The sequence below is a fragment of the Coregonus clupeaformis genome, unplaced genomic scaffold (assembly GCF_020615455.1).
Source record: "Coregonus clupeaformis isolate EN_2021a unplaced genomic scaffold, ASM2061545v1 scaf0501, whole genome shotgun sequence".
NCBI lineage: Eukaryota > Metazoa > Chordata > Actinopteri > Salmoniformes > Salmonidae > Coregonus > Coregonus clupeaformis.
Genome location: NW_025533956.1, coordinates 70,979 through 98,318, shown reverse-complemented (window position 1 = coordinate 98,318; position 27,340 = coordinate 70,979). Strand labels below are relative to the sequence as shown.

Genomic DNA, 27,340 nt, shown 5'->3' with positions numbered 1-27,340 from the left:
GTGTATCTGTATCTGTGTGTGTGTGAGCTTGTATCTCTACCCACCTCTATATAATGTGTATCTATATCTCTCTCCCTGTCTCTGTCAATCCCCAGGTTTTTCCATCGAGGGCCCGTCGCAGGCTAAGATAGAGTGTGATGATAAGGGCGACGGGTCATGTGACGTGCGTTACTGGCCCACGGAGCCTGGCGACTATGCTGTTCACGTCATCTGTGACGACGAGGACATCAAGGACAGCCCCTTTATGGCCCACATCCTCCTCGCAGCCAATGACGTGTTCCCTGAGACGGTTAGACCCCACCCCTTCATATTTACCCCACCAGCCTGTAGAACGAGAATAATAAAGTGACGTAACAGTAAGAGAATGGTAACATACTGTAATAGTGATGTAATAATGACATAAAGGCTACATAAAGATGACATAACAGCATTATGAATGCCCTCTCCTTGCAGGTGAAGTGCTATGGCCCAGGTCTGGAACCTATTGGCTGCATTGTCAACAAACCAGCAGAGTTCACCATTGATACAAGTGGAGCCGGCAGGGGCCAGCTCAAGATTTACGCCCAGGATGCAGAGGGCTTCCCCATCGACATCCAGATCACAGAGAACGGAGACAGCACCTTCCTCTGTGTCTACATTCCCAACAAGCCCATCAAACACACCATTATTATCACCTGGGGAGAGGTCAACGTCCCCAACAGTCCCTTCAGGGTAAGACTGTCCACCCATCTATCATACTGTAGCCAAATACCAATTAGATCAGGGCTCTCCAGCCCTGTTCCTGGAGAGCCAACCTCCTGTAGATTTTCATTCCAACCCCAGTTGTAACTAACTTGATTCAGCTTATCAATCAACTAATTGTTAGAATCAGGTGCGCTAGATTAGGGTTGGAGTGAAAACCTACAGGACGGTAGCTCTCCAGGAACAGGGTTGGAGAGCCCTGTGTTAGATACACATACAGTACGTACATACATCACTTACAGAATTGTATAGCAAATTCAGACTCATTTGCAATGATAGTATACAGCTTTGTACAATGTTACAGTACTAGTAATGCGTGTTCATTGCTGTGTGTATGTGTGTGTGTGTGTCAGGTGACCATCGGAGAGGGCAGCCACCCAGAGAATGTGAAGGTGTATGGTCCAGGTGTGGAGAAGTTAGGTCTGAAGGCTAACGAGCCCACCTACTTCACTGTGGACTGCAGCGAGGCAGGACAAGGTGAGATACAACAAAGAAATAGAACACATAGAAGGGTCTTCACTATTCAACTTTGTAGCCGACAGTTTGAAACCTGAATGGGTGTTGTTGAGTGGGTTTTAGCACTGAAGAGTATTTTCTTGCCATCCACCTTCTCAATGTTAAACAATCTTACTTGCTTTTTCCACTCCAATTTTCACCCCCTTCCTGAATTCCCTAATCCTGGACCCCTTCACTCCCATTCCCATTCCTCAGGTGATGTCAGTATCGGCATCAAGTGTGCTCCCGGCGTGGTCGGCCCGGCGGAGGCCGACATCGACTTTGACATCATCAAGAACGACAATGACACGTTCACTGTGAAGTACATGCCCCCCGGCCCCGGACGCTACACCATCATGGTGCTTTTCGCTGATCAGGTGAGAGAAAGAGAAAGTGAAACTACACCGCCATTTTGGATTTTTAGCTCAGTTATTATGAAACCAAATAATAACAATGACCTTCCAACTTTGACCCTTGACACAGGAAATACCCATCAGCCCATTCAGGATCAAGGTGGACCCCTCCCATGACGCTAACAAGGTGAGGGCGGAGGGACCCGGACTCAACAAGACAGGTGAGACTTCTAGTAATCATGACAACAAGCCACCGACATGGCCGATAGATCAAAATCACATACAATAATGGTCCTCTGTAGCTCAATTGGTAGAGCATGGCGCTTGTAACGCCAGGGTAGTGGGTTCGATCCCCGGGACCACCCATATGTAAAAATGTAGGCACACATGACTGTAAGTCGCTTTGGATAAAAGCGTCTGCTAAATGGCATATTATTATTATTATTTATGCTAATAATGACCATAGAGATTCAAAACAATGGACATTAATGTCCAATTCTGGAGTTTTATTTAATTTGATGCTAATGACTGTTAATGCAGCTGATTAGTAGATTGGTTGAATTGATCATGAATGCCCCTCTGTGTGACAACGTCTAGGTGTGGAGGTAGGTAAGCCCACCCACTTCACCATCTACACCAAGGGAGCAGGCAAGGCCAAGCCTGAAGTGCACTTCACCGGAGCAGCCAAAGGGGACGCTGTCCAAGACTTTGAGATCATTGACAACCATGACTACTCCTACACCGTGCGCTACACGGCAGTGCAACAGGTATGTAACCATGACTACTCCTACACCGTACGCTACACTGCAGTGCAACAGGTATGAGTTCACATAAGGCCAAGATTCCTCACAATCTCTATACAATCTGTATTGTTTGAAGTATGAGTTATTTCCTGGCTCCTCTGTTTGGATGATGTGTTATTGGGTTAAAATGGGGAGGAAGACCTTGGTAAGATGGTGATTGAAATGTTTAAGCTGCTGAAGTCTGTACAAATATGTTCAGTATGTCCATATGTCATAATATAACAACCGCATTAATCTCTTTCTGTCTCTGTCCATTTTACATATCCCCTCTCTCTCTTACGTCCTCCCTCCCTCCCTCTTTCCCCACCATATCTCCCTCTGTCTCTCCCTCTCTCATCTCTCTCTCTCTCTCTCTCTCTCTCTCTCTCTCTCTCTCTCTTTCTCTCTCTTTATTTCTTTCTCTCTCTCTCTCTCTCTCTCTCTCTCTCTCTCTCTCTCTCTCTCTCTCTCCCTCTCTCTCTCTCTCCACCTCTCTCTCTCCCCCTATTACCCACTCTCCTTCCCTCTCTCCCTCACGCTCTACACCTCTCTGTCTCCCCCCTCTCTCTCTGTCTATCCATCTCTCAGGGTAACATGTCTATCTCAGTCTGCCACGGCGGTGACCCCATTCCTAAGAGCCCCTTCAACATCACAGTGGCTCCGCCCCTTGACCTCAACAAGGTCAAAGTTCAAGGGTTGAACAACAGTGAGTCCGCCCCCACACGTACTGTTATTTTACTAAGAAACTGACCAGGAAAAAACCACTGTTCATCATATGGAAGAGTTTGACCTCATGACCTCCAACACATTCGTCTTCCCCAGAACACACAGTCATAGATACAACTTTGGCCTTCTTCTGACAGTTACTTCCTTTAAGAAGTTATATCAAATCAACTGGCCCTCCTTTGTGATATTCAATACTGCCAAGGAATTATTTGACTGATGCACCATGGACAGTATAGTATTTGTTTTGTGTGATGGCTTGGCTCCATAGTCGTACAGAAAATAAATCAATATTTGGTTGTAATATAATTATGATCCCCTAGGTATCTAATCATTCCAGTCGTTAAATTAAAAGCTATTGTTTCACTTTGGTGCCAAACAGCAATGTAGGCTATAGCCCGGCCTGATCCCCTCTGTCTGTCTGTGTGTGTGTGTGTTTGTGTGTGTGTGTGTGTGTGTGTGTGTGTTTGTGTGTTTGTGTGTGTGACCTACAGAGGTTGACGTTGGGAAGGATCAGGAGTTCACAGTGAGCATGCACGGCGCCGGTGGCCAGGGCAAGTTGGATGTGAAGATCACCTCGGCCTCTCGTCGGCCAATCCCCTGCAAGCTGGAGTCTGACACGGCCAACGAAGTGCACACTGTGAAGTACATTCCCCCTGAGGAGGGACCCTACAAAGTGGACATCAGCTATGATGGGAACCCTGTGCCTGGGAGCCCCTTCACTGTGGAGGGGATGATGCCCCCTGACCCCTCAAAGGTAGGATACACCTGAGACAAACACACACACACAACCTGTGTACTGGACAGTAAGCACTGTAGAATACAGAGTGTAGCTGCGATTACTTCACCAAAAGATTGAGTGGATAATTTAGTGGGTTTTACACTTTGAGCTATGCTGGAAGGAATATTCAGACATTTCACAATACTGTATGCCGCTCTATAGAGCGATGGGTTCAGTCTGCATGGGGTTAGATGGTAAGGAGGACCTGACTTTGGTCCAGTCTGCATGTACTGTATCAGTCTCTATAGGGCCTGTAGGGCAGCAGTCCTGGTGGTCCAGTGGAGAGCTATAGGGAGGAACTTCCATTAGTACATGACTTAAGGAGGCTTCCACTCTGATGACACACATAATTGCATCCAGTTTCCATTTAACACCTGTCAGAGAGGGTCTAACTCAAAACCCAGTGTGTCCCATTATTAGTGAGTATCTTCACCCCCCTCTCCTTGTGCCTTTTTTCATCTCCCCATCTCCCTATTTTCCCCACTCCCCATCTCCCTCTTTATCCATCTCTTCTTGTCCCATCCATCCTCTTTCCCAGTCTGTCTTTAGTATAGTAACGTCTCCCCTTGGCATAGTTTTTCCATACTATACTATTTCCCTCCTTGACTCTCCCCTGGTCCACTGGTCCTCCCGAGTCAGACAGACAGGTCCAGGAGCGGTAGAAGTATAATACAGTGATAATTAAACAAATTCATCACTCTGATCACCTGGGGGCTGTTTGCTTTGGCCAAGACTCATCCAGAGAGTACCAATCATTAACCAACGTCAGAAGGTGTGTGTCTGTATGTGTTTCTGTGTGTGAAAGAGACAGAGAGAAACTATGTGTGTGTGAGTGATTACCTTTGCTCACAGTCAGATGAGTCAGGCGGTGAGGTCACTGCTGTCCCATGTGGGACTGGGGCATTGGTCCATAGCAGACCTGACCCCCTTCGCCAGATGTCCCCCCCCCCCCACTATATTACTGATATTCCAATAGCACTTAATATTGCATGCTCCATTTGATTTGTAACATAGAGCACCCATTTCGATCTAATCACCCCCTCTGAGCTGTTAGTCTAACGGTTTCTCCCCCCTGCTGTCTCCCAGGTGCGTGCCTACGGCCCAGGCCTCCAGGGGGGCATGGTGGGCAAGCCGGCCCCTTTCGCCATTGACACCAAGGGTGCGGGCACTGGCGGGCTGGGCCTGACCGTGGAGGGGCCATGCGAGGCCAAGATTGAGTGCCAAGACAACGGTGACGGCTCCTGCTCTGTCTCCTACCTGCCCACAGAGCCCGGCGAATACGCCATCAACATCCTGTTTGCAGAGCAGCACATCCCCGGCTCCCCCTTCAAGGCCATGGTACAGTCCGTGTTTGACCCCAGTAAGGTCACGGCCAGTGGGCCAGGCCTGGAGAGAGGGAAGGTCAACGAGGCAGGGTCGTTCGTAGTGGACTGCTCCAAAGCTGGGGAGGCTGAGCTGACCATTGAAATTATTTCCGATTCGGGGTCGAAGGCGGAGGTGCATGTTAAGAACAACAGTGATGGGACCTATTCTATCACATACATCCCACAATTCCATGGCACGTATACTATCACCATTAAATACGGGGGACACGCCGTGCCCAAGTTCCCCGCCCATGTGCAGGTGGACCCAGCCGTGGACACCAGCGGGGTGAAGGTGTACGGACCAGGAGTGGAACCAAGAGGTAAGAACATTCACACATTTAGATAATAGTTGTTATCATCATCATCAGGATGGATAATAGGCTTTTCTCTTTGACTGTTTTTCACTGAATCTAGACAGGGGCTTTTCAGAATTCAGGCTTCATTGCACATATTTGATACAGAATTCAAACAGGATTTCCACTGAATAGTTTCTGTGTGAGTCAAACAAGCTTTTGGACTTAAAAAGATGGTCTGTAGTTCATAAAAGACACAGTCTGTAGCCTACTTCCATGACTAATATGAATGAAGTAGTTCATTCTTAAGGTGCCAAATGCAATATAAGTGAGTGTCACATAAAGGTTGTAGCTTAAATCGGAGGCTACCACATCCCTGCTGTTCAAAAGACTCTCTCTGCATCCAAAATGGCACCCTATTCCCTATATGGTGCAAAAGAAGTGCTCTATATAGGGAATAGGGTGCCATTTTGGACACAGTCTCTGTGTTGTTGTGGAAGGATCTTGCCTTCCTCCCTCTCTCTCACTGCTAGTCTAACCCTTGACTGAGTTCAGGCCAGCCATTACGTCAAACACAGGATGAATGTCACAGTAAAGCAAAATAAACCAAGAGCTCAGGCCAAAACATGTCCATCTCCTCTCTATCCCTCTATCATTTCATTCCATTGTGTTTCAAAGCACAAAGGCAGTCTTTCCTACCTTTATCACTCCCCTTGCTTGTCCAGCGCTTACTCTCTCTCTCTCTCTCTCTCTCTCTCTCTCTCTCTCTCTCTCTCTCTCTCTCTCTCTCTCTCTCTCTCTCTCTCTCTCTCTCTCTCTCTCTCTCTCTCTCAATTAAATTCAGTGTACTTTATTGACATGGAAAGTAAACACGTAAACATATAGCAACGATGGTCAAAGACAGCAATATACTAGACTATTTGTAATTAATTCTTAAGAGTCTAAGCCGTTGGGGGGCAGGTTCTAAACTGACATATGGAATTGTTTTAAGATGGTCATACCATGGATCATTTACTGTAGCTATTTGATTTTGAATTTTAGGACCCCTTTAGGTATAACAAAAATATATAAAACAAGTATTTGTTAAAATATTGAATTTGGCCTTTACCCATATAGCCCAAATAAATGCATTGACTAACACATTCATAAATGGCAAAAGAGACAGTCAAAGAATAAATCATAAGGAATAAGGTTTTGAGTTGTCTGTCCTATATCTAGGAGATATAAGACACTCAGGAAATATAATGAAGCAATAATAATGATAGTGATACTCATATTAACAACAATTACAACAAATACTAATAAAGAATAGGCTAATATGAATAATCACACTATACTTCTCACTGGCTGCCCCTTAGGTTGAATAATCACACTATACTTCTCACTGGCTGCCCCTTAGGTTGAATAATCACACTATACTTCTCACTGGCTGCCCCTTAGGTTGAATAATCACACTATACTTCTCACTGGCTGCCCCTTAGGTTGAATAATCACACTATACTTCTCACTGGCTGTCCCTCAGGTTGTGGCAGGAGGCCACACATTTGGCTGCTAAAACACAGCATTTTTGTTTTTCACCAAGTATGTATTTAAGTTTGTCTTCATCATTTAGGTCTTCAAATTCGTTGTGTTGTTTTATAATTTGGGGGAAGAATGTATTTCTTATGTCAGAATATCTGTCACAGTTTGACAGAAAATACAGCTCTATCTCTATCTCTTCCTGGGGGCAGAGTGAGCACACTGAGCTCACTGAGTCTGTAAATAGTTTGTGTTTTCCTCAGTTTTCTGTCAGTCACTGTGGTCAGATAGTCTGCTTTGATTATTTGTGTGTGTGTGTGTGGGGGGGGTTGTGATAATTTGGTAGGATTGGCCAGATTTTCTGGGTGCTGTCCTGAGGATTTGTTGGGTTGGTAGGGGTTAGTGAATTGAGCCTCAGGACTACCTGGCTGAGGGGACTCTTCTCTATGGTCACCTCTTGGCAGTTGAGGGTTTTGTAATGGTAGGAGTAGGGGTCACTTGTTTTTAAATGATTATACAATTTGGTGGCTCTTTTTTTTATATTAATCAGAAGAGGGAATTGGCCTAATTCTGCTCTGCATGCAGTGTTTGGAGTTTTTCTCTGTACTCTGAGGATGCTCTTACAGAATTCCACATGCAGTGTTTCAATTGGGCCTTGGTCCCATTTGTCGAATTCTTGTTTTATAAGCAGACCCCACACTTCACTGCCATATAGGGCAATTGGTTATATTATTGATTAGAATGCTTGGAGCCAGATTCTAATTGGTATGTTTAATTTTATATATATTTTAATTGGCATAGAAAGCCCTCCTTGCTTTGTCTTTAAGTTAATTCACGGCCAGGTTGAAGTTCCCTGTGGAGCAGATTTTTAGTCCCAAATTATGTGTAGGTATGTGTTCTATATCAGTGGAGCTCAGTAAAAATGGATATCGGTTTCCCTGACATCTGGATCTTTTCTGGAATATCATCATTTTTGTTTTTTTGACATTGACAGTCAGGGCCCAGGTCTAACAGAACTGTTGCAGATTATGTCATTGTCGCTGCAAACCCCTCTTTTGTGGGGAACAGCAGCACCAGGTCATCTGCATGCAGGAGGCATTTTATTTCTGTGTCGTTAAGAGTGAGACCGGGGGCTGTTGATTGTTCTATTGTTTTTGCCAATTCATTAATGTATGTATTAAATAGACTTGAGCTCCGGTTGTTCCCCTGTTTCACTCCGCGTCCTTGGGAAAATAAATGTGTATGTTTATTTTCAATTTTGACTGCACATTTGTTATTTCTTTACTCTCTCTCTCTCTCTCTCTCTCTCTCTCTCTCTCTCTCGCTCTCTCTCTCTCTCTGTCCTTTCTCTCCAAATCCTATTCTCTCTCCCCTATCTTTTTCCGTCTGTAGCGGAAGGAAAATAAACAATTAGCTGTAGCGACCTGACCACAGCTTGACTGACATTACTGACCCACACGGCCCTGTCTGGCTTTGAATTGTCTTGGACGATCCTGATTGGCCATGTCTGACTGTGAGGGGTTGTGATTGCTTTGTGATTGGCTGGTTGTGTTCCTGATTGGCGGTGATTGGCTGGGCTTTTAAAGCCAGTGGAATTGATACTGCAGATGCAGACGTGCGGCTGTCAATGGGGGTTTGTGTTAACTCAGACAGACCTGCTGTCGAATTAGTCTCATCTTAGATCCCTAGGGAAAAGTTAGAGATAGACAGGGGGAAGAGAGAAAGAAAGAGAAATGTGTGTCTATCACATAGAGAGAAAGAAAAAAGCGATCAGAGCACAGGAGGCTGCTGAGGGGAAAACGGCTCATAATAATGTCTGGAACGGAGCAAATGGAATGGCATCAAACACAAGGAAACTATGTGTTTGATGTATTTGATACCATTCCACTGATTCTGCTCCAGACATTACCACGAGCCCGTTCTCCCCAATTAAGGTGCCACCAACCTCCTGTGGATCAGTGAACGAGGGACAAAGACAGAAGTACAGACAGACAGACAGATAGGCAGCAAGCCAGCCAACCAGACATCCAGACAGACAGACAGATAGGCAGCAAGCCAGCCAACCAGACATCCAGACAGACAGACAGACAGATCAACCAAGCTCCACTTACATACTGTATCAGTGTTGTCCACAGGGGTCCTGAGGGAGGTGACCACCCATTTCATCGTGGACGCCCGTGCCAAGAGCAAGACCGGGGGCAGCCATGTCAAGGTCCGCATCATCAACCCCTCAGGCACCAACACAGACGCCTACATCACTGACAAGGGAGACGGCACCTACAGAGTGGAATACACTGCCTTTGAGGATGGTAATTCTTTGAATGTGTTGAGTCATGCATTTGGTGCAACTGCACCATTAATGTGATGTACATTCTATCTAGAGGACATTATGATGGATGAAGCAGAATATCAGGCACAATGTATTATCTGCCACACATAACACCAAAACTCATAGGAAAGTCATTAGATTGCCTTAGATTTTATTGTACCTGAATGAGTCCAGAGCCAACTCAGTACACCCATCTGATTGGCTTATAGCCCCTCTGAGGCCTGTAGTGATGGAGTCTGGGTAGCCTTGGGGCTCACCCTGTTTTATTAATGTTTTTCCAGCGCAGCACGTCGTAATTCCAAAGCAAAAACCCTTGTGGCTTTCATAAAATAAACTGTTTTCCCTCCCCCTTAGCCAGGGGGAAAAGATCAGAGCTCAGCTGTTCTACCCTTCATGACTTTAACAGACTCTAGCCTGCCAGGAAGCGGTGTGATTTCTCCCAGTGTAGGCCCCTTGGCCCATATTCACCAAGTGGCTATAAGTAGGAACACTGATATAGGATCAGTTTGGGGGATCTGATCGTAGATCAGCACTCCTACTGTGATATAATTTGTGAATACAGGCCCTGGCTGGAGATACGAGAGGAGTTAGAGAGAGGTGGGAGGGGGTTGATGTATATATAGGCCCAGGCTGTTGAGGACACAAGGGGGAAAGAGAGCACGCACTTTGAGATGACTTGGAAAAGGGAGAGAGAGGATGAGAGAGACAAACAGAACAGAAAGAAAGAGGGAGGATAAGGTAGAGAGGGGAAGAGAATGAGGGATGGAGCTAGGGACAAAGACGGAAAGGGAGAATGGCAAAAAATATGTTATAAAAATGAATGGAAGCAGCTGAAACTGCAACTGCTCCGAGAAAGCGAGAAAGCGAGAGAGAGAGAGAGAGAGACAGAGACAGAGACAGAGACAGAGACAGAGACAGAGACAGAGACAGAGAGAGACAGAGACAGACAGAGACAGACAGAGAGAGACAGAGAGAGACAGAGAGAGACAGAGAGAGACAGAGAGAGAGACAGAGAGAGACAGAGAGAGCGAGAGAGACAGAGACAGAGACAGAGACAGAGACAGAGACAGAGACAGAGACAGAGACAGAGACAGAGAGGTGTGGGGGTTGTACGGTATTAATAGCTGGTGCCTGTCTACAGAGGGAGGGCAGATGGTTTTCCAATGATAGGGGGTGTGTGTCCCGTCCATGCCTCAGCCCGCTGGATTGGGGGACAGAAATACGCAACCTTGGCCTCTCTACCATGGACTTTTCATAAAGAAAGTCACACACATGCAGACGCAGACACAAACACACACACACACACACACACACACACACACACACACATGCGTACGTTTTTTTGTAGCAGCTTAGTAATCTAATCAGTATTCCTCTAGTGATGGCCACAGTGATTTATTGTTGAGATTGGGTTTTTTGGAGGTCATTCTGCTTTCAAAAGAAAGTAGTCCAATGTGCTTTTGTGTGTGTGTGTGTGTGTGTACTGTCTTACTGTGTGTATGTTTTCTCCCTGTGTGTGTGTTCAGGGATGCACTTGATTGAGGTGCTGTATGATGATGTGGCAGTGCCTAACAGTCCATTCCATGTCCCGGTAACGGAGGGTTGTGACCCCAGCCGTGTCAGAGCCTACGGTCCTGGTTTGGAGGAGGGCCTGGTCAACAAACCCAACCGCTTCACCGTGGAAACCAGGTACACACACTAACTTCCTTACTTACTTAATCATCATCATTACCATGTGGAACATAAGGCTTCCTTCAGAGAGCGCCACTGCATCCTTCTGTCAATCTGTCCAGGGGGTACACACTGGGCACAAACTGGGGTGAAAATGAGATGGGTGAAATGGGGTGTAAGTAGGGTGAGAAAGGTTGAAAATGGTGTGGCAAAAATTAGATACTGGTTTGTTTAAATTCAGCATTTAGGTAAACCATTCTTCTTCTCTCCTCCCTCTTCACCATCCCTCTCTCTCTCTCTCCCTCTCTACCTCCCTCCCCCTCTAGGGGTGCTGGTACAGGGGGTCTAGGCCTGGCCATCGAGGGTCCATCAGAGGCGAAGATGTCCTGTAAGGACAACAAAGATGGCAGCTGCAGTGTGGAGTACATCCCCTTCACCCCGGGAGACTACGACGTCAACATTACCTTCGGAGGCTTGCCCATCCCAGGTACTTTATGATGTCACTTCCTCTGAGAGCCCCTTCACTTCCTGTTGGAGAGAATTTAAACTATTCTTGATTGGTTGATAAAGAATGTTGATAGGGTTATAGAAGATGTTTTGCTTGGTCTAGGCTTTCAAAAAGGTATGCGTATCGATGTACACTAGACTTGTATATACCACATGCTATAAGTATGGAATGAGAATGTTTTGCTTGGTCAGAGAGGAAGACGTGAAGCAAGATGTTTACTCTGCCCAAAATCTGTCCACGAAAATAATATTTTGTATGGAGGTCAATGAGAGAGTTTAATCGCTAATTTGCTAGGTGAGGCTTATTTGATCGAATATAAGTTTCGTAATGGCTAGGTTGTTACGAATGCACTGATATAAGTGGCATTTTGGCAACTTAAAAAAACAACAACTTTATATCGGAGTTGTGCCTGTTGTCATAGAGATAGAGCATGGACATTGCCATTGATGGCTTCCCAATGACTGTATATATGGATGGACAAAACCATTGATCACGTGACACCATTCATTCCTATGTGAAGGCTCAATAGTGCTTTGAAGCCAAATGAAGTCCATTAAGATGGCGTCTCATGGAGACATAACATGCGCAGTTTGAGCTACTCCAGGAATTGATGTTGCAGGCTAGTAACTCAAGTTGAAGGCCGGCCGGGGTACTGCAGACTGACATTAGCAACTAAATTACCCTTTTAACATATTCTGTGTTCAAGGACATACATCTGGTGTATTAGAAGCAATAATTGGTACCATGATTGTATTCAAATTTCTATGGCCTGCTGTTCACACGCATATCTGCCCTCTCATTGGCTAGAATGGTCCCATCTGATCTCATCTTCTCCTGCCTGCCTTCCATCTTTGAGGACATTTTCAGTATTTTCATTGTTAGAGCTGTCACTCGAATATCTTGTCAATACAGGGCTCTGGGCCATGTATAGCACATGCTAAAAGTATGTGATGAGAATGTTTTGCTTGGTCTGGGCTTTCAAAGAGGTACATAATTTTGTTTTACTTATCAATGTACACTTGAGCTGTATACCTATACGAATGTAATTCCATCTGACTCCTGCCTGTGTGTGTTGCAGGTAGTCCCTTCCGTGTGCCAGTGAGAGAGCTGGTGGACCCCAGTAAGGTGAGGTGTTCAGGCCCAGGGCTGGGTAGTGGAGTCAGAGCCCATGTTCCTCAGACCTTCACTGTGGACACTAGCAAGGCTGGCCTCGCCCCTCTGGGAGTGGTGCTGTATGGACCTACTGGTAAGAGGAGAGAGAAAGAGAGAGACACACCCACACACACACATACAGACACCCCCCTCCCACCACACACAAACCAAATGTCTTTCATTGGCTGTAAAGTTTTAACGTTTTAAGGCTTTAAACTTTTCAGACTGTGATCAATATTTCATTGCTTCCCGCCTCAGGAGTGGCTGAGCCAGTGAACATCACAGATAACAGGGACGGAACACACACAGCGACCTACACCCCAGCCAAGGACGGCCCGTACACTGTGTGTGTGAAGTACGCTGACCAGGAAGTCCCTCGCAGGTCAGAACAGCAGGAAGAGGAACCAAACTGTGATCACAGAGAAACATCTTTGATGTTTTCTTCAAATCTTTGTACTGACTACATAATGTTTTCATCCCTCTCTAATTCTCTCTTGATCCTCCTTTTCTGTCTTGAAGTGGAAATTCAGTTGAACTGAAACATTTAAATCCTTGAGAGATTTAAATCTAATGTCTTGCTTGATCTTTCATAAACAACCGTTCAGTCGTGACACTCCTTTCTTTCAAAATATGTTTTTTCCCCCTCTATCTGCAGTCCGTATAAGATCAAGACATTGCCTGCTCATGATGCCAGTAAGGTGCGTGCCAGTGGGCCAGGTTTGAATGCCCAGGGTGTGCCCGCCAGCCTGCCCGTGGAGTTCACCATCGATGCCCGCGACGCTGGCGAAGGCCTGCTCACCGTGCAGATACTGGTGAGTCACCTACGCCTCTGTCACTTCCTCTCTAGACAGGAAACTGTCATAGACTGTGAGCTCAGACATTCACCTCCCTATTTAAAAGAGAACTTCCATTCCTTTTTCTTAAGATGATAAACATCTCTTCAATATTGCTGTTATGATTCATGCTTATTACCAATTTGGACATTTCTACCTTATTTTCTTATTGCGTGTTTAATTTAAAAACAAAAACACCAACCCCCATGTCAAGTCAGCCCCTCCACCCATTTTACCCATTCCTTTCTCTCTGCCCCTCCCTGATCTGGGATGTGGTTGGGTTGTGGCTGTGATGTGTCTGCAGGGTCCGGATGGATGCAGGCGTGAGGCCTCAGTGCTGGTGGAGGACTGGGGCAGGAGGGTGTGGGAGAAGCATATAGTCAAGGGGACCATACCCTTCTGTATTCATAAGAAAGGCTCCGTAAGGCCTGCTCTTCCTTTTTCTGGCCTCTTCTCTTTCACCCCTCACGCTGTCTGCCTCTCCCCTCGCCCTCTTGTTTCCTTTCGTCCCCTTCTTCCCTAGTCCCCTCCTTCTGTTGTCACTTGTCTTTTTTGTACTTGCTGAGGACCCTGGGATGAGTATTTTGTCTTCTCTATGTCTCTTTTCACTCTCCTCTCTTCTTACTGTGAGAGATGAGAGAAGCCAGTCTATGTAGGAGACCAAGGGATTGTATACCAGATAAAAAGGGATTGTAGACCAAAGTTAAAACAACGCAAAAACAAAGGATTAACTTGCTCCCTGGCTGAAACTTCACTGAAACAAGTTTGGTGCTGTGACGAGTTGGGACAGTACACATCAAAAACCTGGAGGAGGAACTGGGAGGAACAGGGATCTGTTGGATGTGTGGAAGTGAACGTTTCTCCTAAGCAGTAGTACACAGTCCATGAAAGACAGACATTCTCCACCCCCTCAATGTCCCTCCTCCCCAGTCTGTGTGGACTGACCTCCATTGGGTTTGGCTAATTGGCTAATGTGGTTTTCTTTATCCCACTAACTGTAGAAAATGGTGCATTCCTAAACACAGCACCATCCATTCTCAAAGATAATCATTCCCATTGTTGTATTGTGCACAGCCATGTGTAGTGTGATATTGCAGAGATGACATACATAGACAATGTACAGTTTACATGAGCGTACACACACACACACACTCAATCCATGTTCCTTATACCTGTAGGACCCAGAAGGCAAGCCGAAAAAGGCCAATATCCGTGACAACAGAGATGGGACGTACACAGTGTCCTATGTACCAGACATGGCAGGGCGCTACACCATCACTATCAAGTATGGAGGAGATGAGATTCCCTACTCTCCCTATCGTATCCATGCCCTGCCCACTGGAGACGCCAGCAAGTGTCTGGTCACAGGTCAGTGAGAGGACTCTCATATATGTCATATATTCTATCTATATATATATTTATTAGGGGTGTAACGATCCATCTACTACATCGATGTATCGATTTATATTCCTATGATCCAACTACATCGATCTGTGCTCGGCGAGTTGGCCTTTTGGACAACATATATCAATCTAACATCGTTTTAAAATGTAATAAATCGATTGTATCGATACTAGGAAATAACCCATTGGATTTAAGCACGTCAGACTTTATATGGATGTTTTTTCTTAGCACTTTTAATGATAAAGGCTTTAAACATTACTCGATTCAGTCTGCCTATCCGTGACGTCATCGCCCCGCGCCAGCAGCAGCGCAAAGGCGCAAAGACAACAAAACATAGCATGGCGGACGACAGAGGAGAAGCCGACGAGCGAGAAATTATCAAGCCACCATTGCGGTCCTTACAAGAAACAGGAATCTAGGAAACTTTACCTGCACTGTCCAGTATAAAGGTATTTATTTCAGTCAGACTGGTTGAATTTTTGGCTAAAAGGTTACTGAATCGATTTCAAGTCACTGAATCGTTTCGGATCGTATCGTTCTAAATGAACCAATATCGTCCTTGAATCGTATCGACAACCACGAATCGTGATACAAATCGAATCATTGTTAAAACGAATCGTTACACCCCTAATATTTATATCTATATCTATACTGTATGTATCTATGAAGAAAGGAAGGCCTGGATAATCATTGCTCTGATGAAGTATGAAAATGTATGCACTCACTAACTGTGAGTTGCTCTGGATAAGAGCGTCTGCTAAATGACTAAAAATTTAAAAATGTAAAGTAGCTTGGGTGGATTTAACCCATGAGGACCATTAATGATGGTTTTATTTTCAATCTACAGTTTCCATCGGAGGACATGGATTGGGTGAGCATTTCTAAACATGATAATTCTTCTGAAAACTAGAATGCATACCAGTATATGTACAGCATATGATTATATTGACTTGATGTTAGTGATGACAGGATAGTTTCAGTAGTTTTGTATGGTCTCCTTACATATCCATCATTCTCGACAGGTTCAGGCCTCGGCCCCACCATCCAGATCGGCGAGGAGACCGTCATCACCGTGGACGCAAAAGCTGCTGGGAAGGGAAAGGTGACCTGTAAGGTGTCGACGCCAGATGGGGCGGAGCTAGACGTGGACGTGGTGGAGAATTCCGACGGAACGTTTGACATCTACTACACGGCTCCGGAACCTGGGAAATACGTCATCACCATCCGCTTTGGAGGAGAACACATTCCAAACAGCCCCTTCCACGTGGTGGTGAGTACTTCCTGATATGATGAATCATGGGTACTGTAGTCCTTACCTGAATTTGTTGGGAAAGTGTAGTTTTCTTTGTCATAGTGTTACCATAAATGTGTTTCATTCATTGGATCTGTTCTGTAACATTATGATATAACACGATGTGGGATCTCTAGGCTGGTTCAGATACAGTAGGTTTGACTCATATCATATAACAGTAAATTTATTACATAGTTATATGATAACATAGGAGTTTTGCATGGTGTGGCACTTACATGAGCCTACGATAATCCTTGGATGATTATTATAACTGTGTGTGCATGGTGATTTGGAAGTTACCCATAGAAATATGATTAGTAATTAGTCTATTTCTATGAAGTTTTCCTAAACGTGTGACTTACCCTCCCCACCAGGCCAGTGATACCGTCCCTATAATAGAGGAACCGTGTGACAAGCTCCAGTTACAACAGCCCTACCAGGCCTACCAGGGCTACCCCCCTCACTGGGTACAAACCTACACCCCCCCGCACTTACCTCCACCTCACCTCCACCCTCACCTTCAGCTTACCCACCTCCTTCATATCCCAACACCGTGATTCCTACTTTACTTTCCATGCATATCTCAAAAACCTCTGTTTTGCTTGTCCTCAAATGCTGCTCGCAAAGAATCATTGTATGTTCACTTCATTTTAGTTTTGCTTGTCTCCCCTATGGCGACGGCCATTGAGTTTGTAAGTGTCTGTTTTGTGTGCAGAAGCTTTCGCATTGCTTTCACTGTTTTTCTTTCAGCTTATCTTCATATCTCTCAGGCCTTCAAAGCCTGGACTCTCGCCTGTCCTGTCTGCCCAGAGTCAAGGCCTATGCCTGGGCTGTGCTTTCACCTCCATCCCCTCATACTGTCCCTGAGCAGAGACGTAGACCAGAATGCTAATGTTAATTTAACCATTTCCCTTTCATAGGCCACAGAGGAGCCCGTCACCCCCGGCGATATCATGGAGCCTATGCTCCGCCCCTTCAACCTGGTCATTCCTTTCACCGTTCAGAAGGGAGAGATCACAGGTGAGATTTAACTGATGTCTGACAAGTCTGTGTGTGTGTGTGTGTGGTGTTTACTGTGATGTGTATGATAATAACTTACCTGTGTATGTGTGTGTGCGTGTGTTTCCAGGTGAGGTGCGTATGCCCTCAGGTAAAACAGCCCGTCCTAACATCACAGACAACAAGGATGGGACAGTCACAGTGAAGTACGCCCCTACAGAGAAAGGCCTGCACGAGATGGACATCAAATACGACGGAAACCACATCCCGGGTACACAATGCATAGAGAAACACACATACACACACACACACACACACACACACATGCACACACAGAGTATAATTCCATACAGGAAGTAGATCTATAATTGGTAATTTAATGCTGTTCCATCACAGGAAGTCCCCTCCAGTTCTATGTAGATGCCATCAACAGTGGTCATGTGACAGCCTATGGTCCAGGTCTGAGTCACGGCATGGTCAACAAACCTGCTACCTTCACCATCGTCACCAAGGATGCAGGGGAAGGTAAGGAACTGAACCAAATCATACCATACTGATTTGTGCCAAACACTACTGTGCTATGGTCCATTCTCAAAGTCTTCAATCCCTTTCCCCTGCCTGATTTTCCTCCATCCCTCTCTCACCCCTTCTGTCTCCCCCTACATTCCTCTATCTCTCCTCTCTTCTGGTATTCCTACTACCTCTCTTCCTCTCTCTCCTCTCATGTCTAGGTGGTCTGTCCCTGGCGGTGGAGGGTCCCTCTAAGGCAGAGATCAACTGTAAGGATAATAAGGATGGAACCTGTACTGTGTCCTACCTTCCCACTGTACCAGGAGACTACAACATCATCGTCAAGTTTGACGACAAACACATCGCCGGCAGCCCCTACACTGCCAAGATCACAGGTACTGACTGTGTGTGTGTGTGAGAGAGAGAGAGAGAGAGATGAAACAAGGCTAGAGCAAGCCAAAGGTTGTATTTATTAAATGCATGATTTTGTTTTCTCTTTGTTCTCTTCTGTCCTTCTCTCCCCTGTAGGAGATGACAATATGAGGACATCCCAGCTCAACGTCGGCACGGCAACAGACGTGTCATTGAAGATCTCAGAGACAGACCTGAGCAGTCTGACAGCGAGCATCAGAGCACCGTCGGGCAACGAGGAACCCTGCCTGCTCAAGAGACTGCCCAATCGACACATCGGTGAGCCACTCGCCAGGCCTGGCTCCCAAAGCATTGGTAGAGAATCTATTATTTATTCAGTAACACTTTATCTTGAAAGAGACCTGGTAAGATAGCAGCAAGGGTAAACTTGTGTATGATTAAACCATAAAGAGTCACAGATATAGTCATTCCATGTACCTGATTGCGTTCTCCTCTATCCATCCTCCCCTCTAGGTATCTCATTCACTCCTAAGGAGGTAGGGGAGCATGTTGTGAGTGTGAAGAAGAACGGGACGCACGTGACCAACAGCCCCTTCAAGATCATGGTGGGCCAGTCAGAGATCGGGGACGCCAGCAAGGTCAAGGTGTTTGGCCAGGGACTGGTGGAGGGACACACCTTTGAGGTGGCTGAGTTCATAGTGGACACCAGGAACGCAGGTAGGGTGTTTTCATTGGTATTCATTGTGACAAGTTCACTATTGAACATAATAGAGGGTTAAGATAATATTCAACTTTATACGTTCAGAAGTTTTAAATTCATAGTTTTTTCTATGTATGCACTGTAAAGGGGTTGCCGTGAATTTGACAGTAACTTACAGGCAGCTCATTGGCAAGTAAGTTACTGTATTTCATGTTGCAGTACACCTACTGTTATCTAAATACTGGATCAATGCAAGTACTGTGTAATGACACACAGTACAATACCGTAAAATTGACTGTATTATACCGTAAAAAAGTAAATGCTACCGTAATCGTAATGAATGAATGGATGGATGGATGAAATTCATTGAGGGATTAGGGTTTGTATTTGACAGTATTTTACTGTAATTACATGGGATTGGTGCGAGCAGGTTGGCCGCTAGGTAAGGTGTTTACACATTACAGTATATTAATAAATAGTTGGTGTTTTATATCACTTGCACTTCTAGAGGCCATAACAAAAACTTCCAAACTAGCAGCGACTACTGAGCAAAACAGACCAACAGGACATGGCAAAATGCTCAACCATTTAAGGTTCAAGAATAGCTGCCACTCCAATCTGTGCCCTATACATTTTAAATTGATAGGGCACTAATCCTACATCCAAGTTTAATTAGTACAGCATTTTCACTAATGGGTGCAACAAATATAGCCTCTTACAAGGCACGCCTCAAATATGTTATTGAGCCAGAATCAACAATACCATGCATCCACTAGTAGTCAAAAGCTGTTTGGTGCTCTAAAAATCCAGGAGGGTACTGTATTCTGTGGGAGATAATTACAGTACACTGTAAAAACCGTAACTTGTTTTTGCGGTAACTGCTTTCTTTACTGTATGTACTGTTAAAGCAAAGTTTATTTGGAGTTTACAACAACATACTGTACCTTTTTATTAAATGTTAACAATAATTTACAGGTAACAGGCTGCCAGTAAATTACCGTAAAAACAAGTTATCATTTTTACAGTGTACCATTCAGTAAAATGTTTCATAGTATTTTACTTTTGATAACACCCAAAATGACTGTATAAATTAAAATGTTCCGTTACAGTGTGGATATGATTTTGGGTAACATTTTCTGGTGTAACCAACACTCCTCTTCTACTGTACCATCTTTCTCCTCTTCTCTCTCCTCTTTCATCTCTCTACTCTTCTCATATCTCTCTCTTTCCCTCTCTCCGTCCCTCTTCTCTCTGTCAGGTTATGGTGGTCTGGGTCTGTCTATCGAGGGTCCCAGTAAGGTGGATATTAACTGTGAGGATGTGGAGGATGGTACCTGTAAGGTGACCTACTGCCCCGCTGAACCAGGAAATTACATCATCAACATCAAGTTCGCAGACCAGCACGTCCCAGGTGAGTTCAGGGGGCCTCAGGCGGCCTCGGGGGTGTCTTACAACATGCCTGTATACAATTCAGCAATTATCTAAACAGATATATCTTTGTATGGGTGGTTTTTAATTTTTGTCTGATTTGAGTTCCTGACTGGCTGTGATTGGTCTATCCCACAGGAAGTCCTTTCACCGTGAAGGTGTGTGGTGAGGGCAGGATGAAGGAGAGCATCACCAGGAAGAGGCATGCTCCATCCATTGCTACTGTGGGCAGCACCTGTGACCTCAACCTCAAAATACCAGGTGAGAACCGCCACGACCGCTACGGTCATGTTATGGTCTGTGTGTGGTCCAGCAGTGGGATTCCAAAACGCCCGCTGGCTCTCCTCCTTTCTATCTATCGTCCCTCCTTTTCTCTTGTCTTCCTCTCCTTGCACAGTCACATGCTTTCACATACCTTTATTACACACTGTTATGACCCTTTGCTTGGCCTTCCAAGTTCTATTTTCATCTCTTGCTCTTCCTTTCTCCTTCCCTCCCTCCTCCTCCTTCCACCCTTCCTCCCTCTGTAGGTAATTGGTTTCAGATGGTGTCGGCCCAGGAGCGGCATACGCGTACGTTCACGCGCAGCAGTCACACGTACACGCGCACGGAGCGCACAGAGATTAGTAAAACACGGGCTGGGGAGACCAAGCGGGAGGTGCGTGTAGAGGAGAGTACCCAGGTCGGGGGAGACCCCTTCAGGGACGTGTTTGGAGAATTCCTGGGGAGTCAGAGTCTCACAGGCTTCAGTGGGATACCAGCCACTACCAGACAGCCTCAAGAGGGTGTGTGTGTGACACAAGAGGGTGTGTGAGGCCTGTCTAATGCCAATTAATTGATTCAGAATGTGTGTGTGTGTGTGTGTGTGTTTTGTGTTAAGTGTCCAGTTTGGCTATGTCTTTTTGTTTTAATCCAGAATAGTAAATACATCTAGAATACAAATGTATGTCAAATTACTCCTTGATTAAAAATATATATATTTTTGTAGTTGCATGATGCAATGATGTATGCAATTAGTCCATATCCATTTTATACATCTGGAGTTAACATGCACGTGTCGGGCTATTAATTAATGTATGAATGTGTGTGCCTTCGTGTGTGTTGGATTGAGTCGCTCCATGTTCCTCCCGTTGTCCCAGATTGGAAATGATAGGAGGGCGTTTTAAAGGAAAATCTGAGCAGTTCATGGTTGTCAACTCTGTGACCCAGCCATCTTACTCTGACATCACACAGAGACTGATCCACACACAGCTGTATCCACATCTCAGTCTGACTAACCTCATACACATTCTCTCTGATTCTCTCTGATTCTCCACTGCCCCTATTGACAACCTGAGCGTTTGAAGAGTGAACAGCATTTTGAAGTGTTTTGTCTGATGCATTTCTCTCTCTCTGCCCCCCCCTTCTATTTCTGTCCCTCTCTCCTCCTCCTCTCTCTCTTTCTCCATCCCTCTCCCATATCTTTCTCTCTCCCCTACCTTCTCTCTCTTTCCCTCTTTCTTTTATCTCTCCCTCCTCCCCTCCAGGTGACCAGGGGACCAAGGAGATGACGGCTCAGGTGACCAGTCCGGGAGGTAAGATGGAGGATGCAGAGATCATCGATGGCGAGGACAGCACCTACAGCGTCCGCTTCATCCCCCAGGAGATGGGCCCCCACACGGTCAACGTCAAGTACAGTGGCCAGCACGTCCCCGGGAGCCCCTTCCAGTTCACCGTGGGGCCCCTGGGAGAGGGAGGGGCACACAAGGTCCGGGCCGGGGGCACAGGGCTGGATAGAGGAGTGGCTGGAGTGGCAGGTAGATTGGCTGAGGGGGGCAGTAGAGGTTTCTTAGAAAGTGATTGGCAGGGTATGAAGCTTCTGAAGAGGAGAGCCTTGCCTTGTCAGTCATTCACTAAATGTAGGATTATATTGGGCTTTTGATCAAGATAATGAATCTATCCATATGCTTCTTTCCCTTTTGTATATACTGTATAACTGACTGTCTCTCTTTCTCTGTAGCTGAGTTTAGTATCTGGACCAGAGAGGCTGGTGCAGGGGGTCTGTCCATCGCTGTAGAGGGGCCCAGTAAGGCAGAGATCACCTTTGAAGACAGGAAGGATGGATCCTGTGGAGTGGCGTATGTGGTGCAGGAACCAGGTAAGACCAACATATTATACACACTACATTAATCCAACGTACACAACAATATACTAGACATATTCTACACCTGAAATCATAAGGTTGACTATCTGCCTTCTCTCTCTCTCTCTCTCTCTCTCTCTCTCTCTCTCTCTCTCTCTCTCTCTCTCTCTCTCTCTCTCTCTCTCTCTCTCTCTCTCTCTCTCTCTCTCTCTCTCTCTCTCTCTCTCTCTCTCTCTCTCTCTCCTTTTCACTCTTCAGGTGACTATGAGGTGTCCATTAAGTTTAATGATGAGCACATCCCAGACAGTCCCTTTATAGTCCCCATCGCCACTCTGTCTGATAACGCACGCCGTCTTACCGTCACCAGCCTACAGGTTAGAACACACACACACACACACACATAAGCATTTCGCTACACCCGCAATAACATCTGCTAAATACGTGTATGCGACCAGTAACATTTGATTTGATTTGACAGTGGATGCTGAGGTTGCAGACTTTATTCTGATGTCTATCATTATTAGCATCTTCATTACTGAGGACTGTAATGGTATTATACAGAGGGCAGAGTTCACTGCTATATGAGTAGACACACCTCTCATAACCTCTTCTTAGATCTAAACCGGAGATGGAACGTCATCTATATTTGAGTTGTACATGAATTTAGATTTGGTATGAATAGTTTTATTAGTGGATAGATTTGGCATGTTACTCTGAAATCTATATGCAGGCAGTGTGTGTGTGTTTGTGTGTTCAGGTTGGGGGGTGAGAGGGTTGGATAATTATTATTAGCTGCTTCTGCTATAGAGGAAATGTGTTAGCCCACACTCCCTCATCAGTCTGACCACATGGGGCTTATTAGATCATTGACCTTTAACCTTTGTGATTGAAGGAGATGGGGTTGAAGGTGGGCCAGGAGGCGTCGTTCGCGGTGCAGTTGAACGGGGCAAGGGGGTTGATAGATGCTAAGGTTCACACCCCGTCCGGAGCTGTAGAGGAGTGCTACGTTACTGAGCTGGACAGTGGTAAGACATAGCCTGCACAAACTGACAATACACCAACTCACAACTATACAGTACAGAAAATATCCAAGATACTGCCTTATCCACCAGATTAATTGATTTTGTCTGATAATTAAGAAAATACATACAGCCAAGAACCAGCAATACATGCAGTAGTAGCATTTTACAGTACAGTACATGTAGTAGTAGTATTGTACAGTACAGTACATGCAGTGGTAATATTTTACAGTACAGTACATGCAGTGGTAGTATTTTACAGTAAAGGGCTATTACAACCAAAGCACCAGGTGCTTATCCTACATAATAAAGAAGTTCATCTCAATTGCATGTCTTGCTAAATGAAAGGTTCAGTAAGTAGATTGTGACATGTCGGCCTGCAGACCAGCATGCCATCCGGTTTATCCCGAGGGAGAACGGGGTCCACTCCATCGAGGTGCGTTTCAACGGGAGCCACATTCCCGGTAGTCCCTTCAAGATCCGCGTGGGAGAGATCGGACAGGTCGGAGACCCGGGAATGGTGTCTGCCTTCGGACCTGGGCTGGAAGGAGGAACCACAGGTATGAGGAACATTGTGTCGTACACACACAAACACATACAATAAGGTACACAAATACGGTATGTGTCCATTAGAATTTTTACACAGTTCAGTAATTTGGTCATTTCAAATACCCAAAGAAGGCCTATAGGCTATAAGGAAAAAGACACAAAATGTATAAATGACCAATACTGGCTCACATGCCCCTCCTAACTCACCTCTGATTGGATGTTTTCCCTGTCCATCTCTGTCCCCTCCCCTCCTGTAGGCGTGCCATCAGATTTTGTAGTGAACACGTGTAATGCGGGGTCGGGTGCTCTGTCAGTGACCATCGACGGGCCATCCAAGGTCAAGATGGACTGTCAGGAGTGTCCCGAGGGTTACAAGGTCACCTACACACCCATGGCCCCCGGCAGCTATCTCATCACCATCAAATACGGAGGACCATCCCACATCGTAGGCAGCCCCTTCAAGGCTAAAGTCACAGGTAAGTCCTCTATAGAGCAACGCTACCCAAACTCTAATGTTTGAGCGTTGGGTCTAGAATGTGTTGATGTAGAGATGTTAAGTGTGTGTGTGTGTGAGTGTGAGTGTGAGTGTGAGTGTGAGTGTGAGTGTGAGTGTGAGTGTGAGTGTGAGTGTGAGTGTGAGTGTGAGTGTGTGTGTGTGTGTGAGTGTGAGTGTGTGAGTGTGAGTGTGAGTGTGAGTGTGAGTGTGTGTGTGAGTGTGAGTGTGTGTGTGAGTGTGAGTGTGAGTGTGAGTGTGAGTGTGAGTGTGAGTGCGAGTGCGAGTGCGAGTGCGAGTGCGAGTGCGAGTGCGAGTGCGAGTGCGAGTGCGAGTGCGAGTGCGAGTGCGAGTGCGAGTGCGAGTGCGAGTGCGTGTGTACTGGTCTACTAAAGAGCCCTCAGACCTTGTGGAGGCTTGGTGCAAAGAGTTAGAAGAGCCCCTAGCCTCCACACCCTCCTATTATATTTAATATTCTGTATTTGTCCATAGGGCTCCTAAACTGTGTGTGTTTATGTTTTATATGAGGAGAGATTATGCAACACGCAAATTGTGATTATAGTTCTTATGCAACTCCACTTATGCAACCCCACTCTCGCTCTCCCCCTCTCTCTCTCCCCCTCTCTCTCACTCTCTCTCTCAATCTCTTTCTCCTCTCTTTCTCCTCTCTCTCTCTCTCTCTCTCTCTCTCTCTCTCTCTCTCTCTCTCTCTCTCTCTCTCTCTCTCTCTCTCTCTCTCTCTCTCTCTCTCTCTCTCTCTCTCTCTCTCTCTCTCTCTCTCTCTCTCTCTCTCTCTCTCTCTCTCTCTCTCTCTCTCTCTCTCTCTCTCTCTCTCTCTCTCTCTCTCTAGGTGCTCGTCTCTCTGGTGGTCACAGTCTACATGAAACCTCGTCCGTTCTTGTGGAGACAGTAACCAAGTCATCATCGTCATCGTCGTCGTCGTCAATGGCCGTGGCCTACGGCCCTAAGTTCTCTTCGGACACCAGTAAGGTGGTCTCCCGGGGCACCGGCCTATCAAAGGCCTTTGTAGGGCAGAAGAACACCTTCACAGTGGACTGCAGCAAAGCAGGTGAGAGGGGATGGTCATACACACAGGTGCGCACACACACAGACACACAGACACACATGCAGACACACATGCAGACACACATGCAGACACACACGCAGACACACACGCAGACACACACGCAGACACACACGCAGACACACACGCAGACACACACGCAGACACACACGCAACCACACACGCAGACACACACGCAGACACACACGCAGACACACGCATACACACACGCAGACACACACGCAGACACACACGCAGACACACACGCAGACACACATGCAGACACACACGCAGACACACAAATGCACCCACGCACAAAGGATACACGTACTTACACTCACACAAATACTTAATATTGCCGTATTTCTTCCCATATAGGAACTAACATGTTGATGGTGGGGGTACACGGACCCAAGACCCCGTGTGAAGAGGTCTATGTTAAACACATGGGCAACAGGATGTACAACGTCACCTACACCGTCAAAGAACAGGGCAACTACATCCTCATCGTCAAATGGGGGGATGAAAATGTCCCCGGCAGCCCCTTCCATGTCACCGTCCCCTAAAATGGACTCATCCATCCACTGTACAACCCCCTGCTGTATCCTAGAATTGACTTGTCCAACACCCCCACAGACACACTAAAGATGCAAAGACTTTTTCCGTCTGTCCAGGGGTGGAATTAATTTACCCATCATGCATTGTGCCACATTTATCTGATAACTTATCCAGGTGACATCACAAAGATCTGAGGTGCCAATCATCCTATGTATGCCGCCCCGCCCCTCTTTTCTACGCTCCACCCACCAACTAGACACCCTGTTGCTGTTTTTATATGTTTACTTTGAATGAGAGAGAATGTACAAAAAGGAGTAAAAAGTGAAATCATGTTTTCTGTCTGTATCGGCCTATGTTAGTATTTTCAGAGCACAAACACAGTATGCAGTCACCACCATGTGCCTTTTAGCTAGTCCCCCAAAGGTGTCCCACACTGCCTGTACTGGCCTGGCCAAAATAGCTGCCTTACACGAGGGAAGATGGCTGTGATGTCACTGTCTGGGTCACAGACAGACAGACAGACAGGAGTTATTTACCTTTATTTATTCAGTCCTTTTATTTTCTTTGACAGAAAATTGTCTTATATTGTTTAAAAGGATAAGGTTTCAGTCGATCTTAGAAACTATTCTCCCTCATACCGGGCCTTCCTGTGTCATTTCGGGCATAACCCTGGACACAGAGATGTGGTTGGCCAAGAATTTTGTACTGAGGAAGAGAGTACGGCGTAGCAATCGGTTTTTCCTGTGAATGTTTAATTAAAAAGTCCACAGAGAGATGTTACAGTAGAACAGTATCATAGAGTGACATTTTATAGTGGTTTTGTATGTATGAAAATGAACAGAAAATAACTCTTAATTGTTTGATATATTAACCTTCTGTTTGGTAAGGATGTGCAGGCATAATAAAACGTTTAACTGCTAACTTGCCTTTGAAAAGCACAAATGTGTTGTCTTGTGCCTTCATTTAAAGTGTGTGTTTGTGTGGGTCTATTTTTGTTTGCATAAAACAACTTATGCCCAAAGCAATTTACCTTGTTGTAGCCAAAGGTGGTTCTTTGAAGCTCAGTTGGTAGAGCATGGCACTTGTAATGCCAGGGTTGTGGGTTCAATTCCCAGGACCACCCATTCGTATAATGTAAGTCACGTTGGATAAAAGCGCCCGCTAAATGGCATGTATTATTATATTAGCATTTTGTGCATCTGTACAACATTACCACTTGCTGGTGATAATGGGATATTACAGATGGTTGGTGAAATCACTCAGTTAAAACAGTGTTTCGCAACCCTGGT

The 27,340-nt window shown here is 45.7% G+C and overlaps 1 protein-coding gene across 17 annotated transcripts in view; it reads left to right on the top strand.

Annotated features, from left to right (window-relative positions):
* LOC121543597 (filamin-C-like) overlaps window positions 1–26,993 on the top strand; it is a 78,388-nt gene extending 51,395 nt beyond the window's left edge. For 3 of the 17 annotated variants that reach the window (XM_045215719.1, XM_045215726.1, XM_045215734.1), the window contains 37 exons: window positions 96–289; window positions 454–711; window positions 1,095–1,218; window positions 1,453–1,613; window positions 1,720–1,810; window positions 2,187–2,356; window positions 2,960–3,077; window positions 3,589–3,851; window positions 4,962–5,559; window positions 9,174–9,359; window positions 10,906–11,068; window positions 11,377–11,537; window positions 12,637–12,804; window positions 12,969–13,092; window positions 13,366–13,522; window positions 13,848–13,964; window positions 14,722–14,911; window positions 15,795–15,818; window positions 15,970–16,217; window positions 16,613–16,705; window positions 17,159–17,258; window positions 17,368–17,508; window positions 17,634–17,762; window positions 17,969–18,142; window positions 18,276–18,473; window positions 18,633–18,836; window positions 20,078–20,230; window positions 20,386–20,508; window positions 20,778–21,053; window positions 21,774–22,043; window positions 22,247–22,384; window positions 22,628–22,743; window positions 23,262–23,394; window positions 23,772–23,948; window positions 24,195–24,413; window positions 25,281–25,499; window positions 25,872–26,993. In XM_045215719.1, the coding sequence (XP_045071654.1) occupies window positions 96–289; window positions 454–711; window positions 1,095–1,218; window positions 1,453–1,613; window positions 1,720–1,810; window positions 2,187–2,356; window positions 2,960–3,077; window positions 3,589–3,851; window positions 4,962–5,559; window positions 9,174–9,359; window positions 10,906–11,068; window positions 11,377–11,537; window positions 12,637–12,804; window positions 12,969–13,092; window positions 13,366–13,522; window positions 13,848–13,964; window positions 14,722–14,911; window positions 15,795–15,818; window positions 15,970–16,217; window positions 16,613–16,705; window positions 17,159–17,258; window positions 17,368–17,508; window positions 17,634–17,762; window positions 17,969–18,142; window positions 18,276–18,473; window positions 18,633–18,836; window positions 20,078–20,230; window positions 20,386–20,508; window positions 20,778–21,053; window positions 21,774–22,043; window positions 22,247–22,384; window positions 22,628–22,743; window positions 23,262–23,394; window positions 23,772–23,948; window positions 24,195–24,413; window positions 25,281–25,499; window positions 25,872–26,059 (6,566 nt within the window). In that variant the 3' untranslated portion in view covers window positions 26,060–26,993. The remainder of the gene's footprint in view (window positions 1–95; window positions 290–453; window positions 712–1,094; window positions 1,219–1,452; window positions 1,614–1,719; window positions 1,811–2,186; window positions 2,357–2,959; window positions 3,078–3,588; window positions 3,852–4,961; window positions 5,560–9,173; window positions 9,360–10,905; window positions 11,069–11,376; window positions 11,538–12,636; window positions 12,805–12,968; window positions 13,093–13,365; window positions 13,523–13,847; window positions 13,965–14,721; window positions 14,912–15,794; window positions 15,819–15,969; window positions 16,218–16,612; window positions 16,706–17,158; window positions 17,259–17,367; window positions 17,509–17,633; window positions 17,763–17,968; window positions 18,143–18,275; window positions 18,474–18,632; window positions 18,837–20,077; window positions 20,231–20,385; window positions 20,509–20,777; window positions 21,054–21,773; window positions 22,044–22,246; window positions 22,385–22,627; window positions 22,744–23,261; window positions 23,395–23,771; window positions 23,949–24,194; window positions 24,414–25,280; window positions 25,500–25,871) is intronic. The other 14 variants (XM_045215720.1, XM_045215729.1, XM_045215730.1 and 11 more) reach the window with 12 other exon arrangements.
* Window positions 26,994–27,340: the final 347 nt, after the last annotated feature.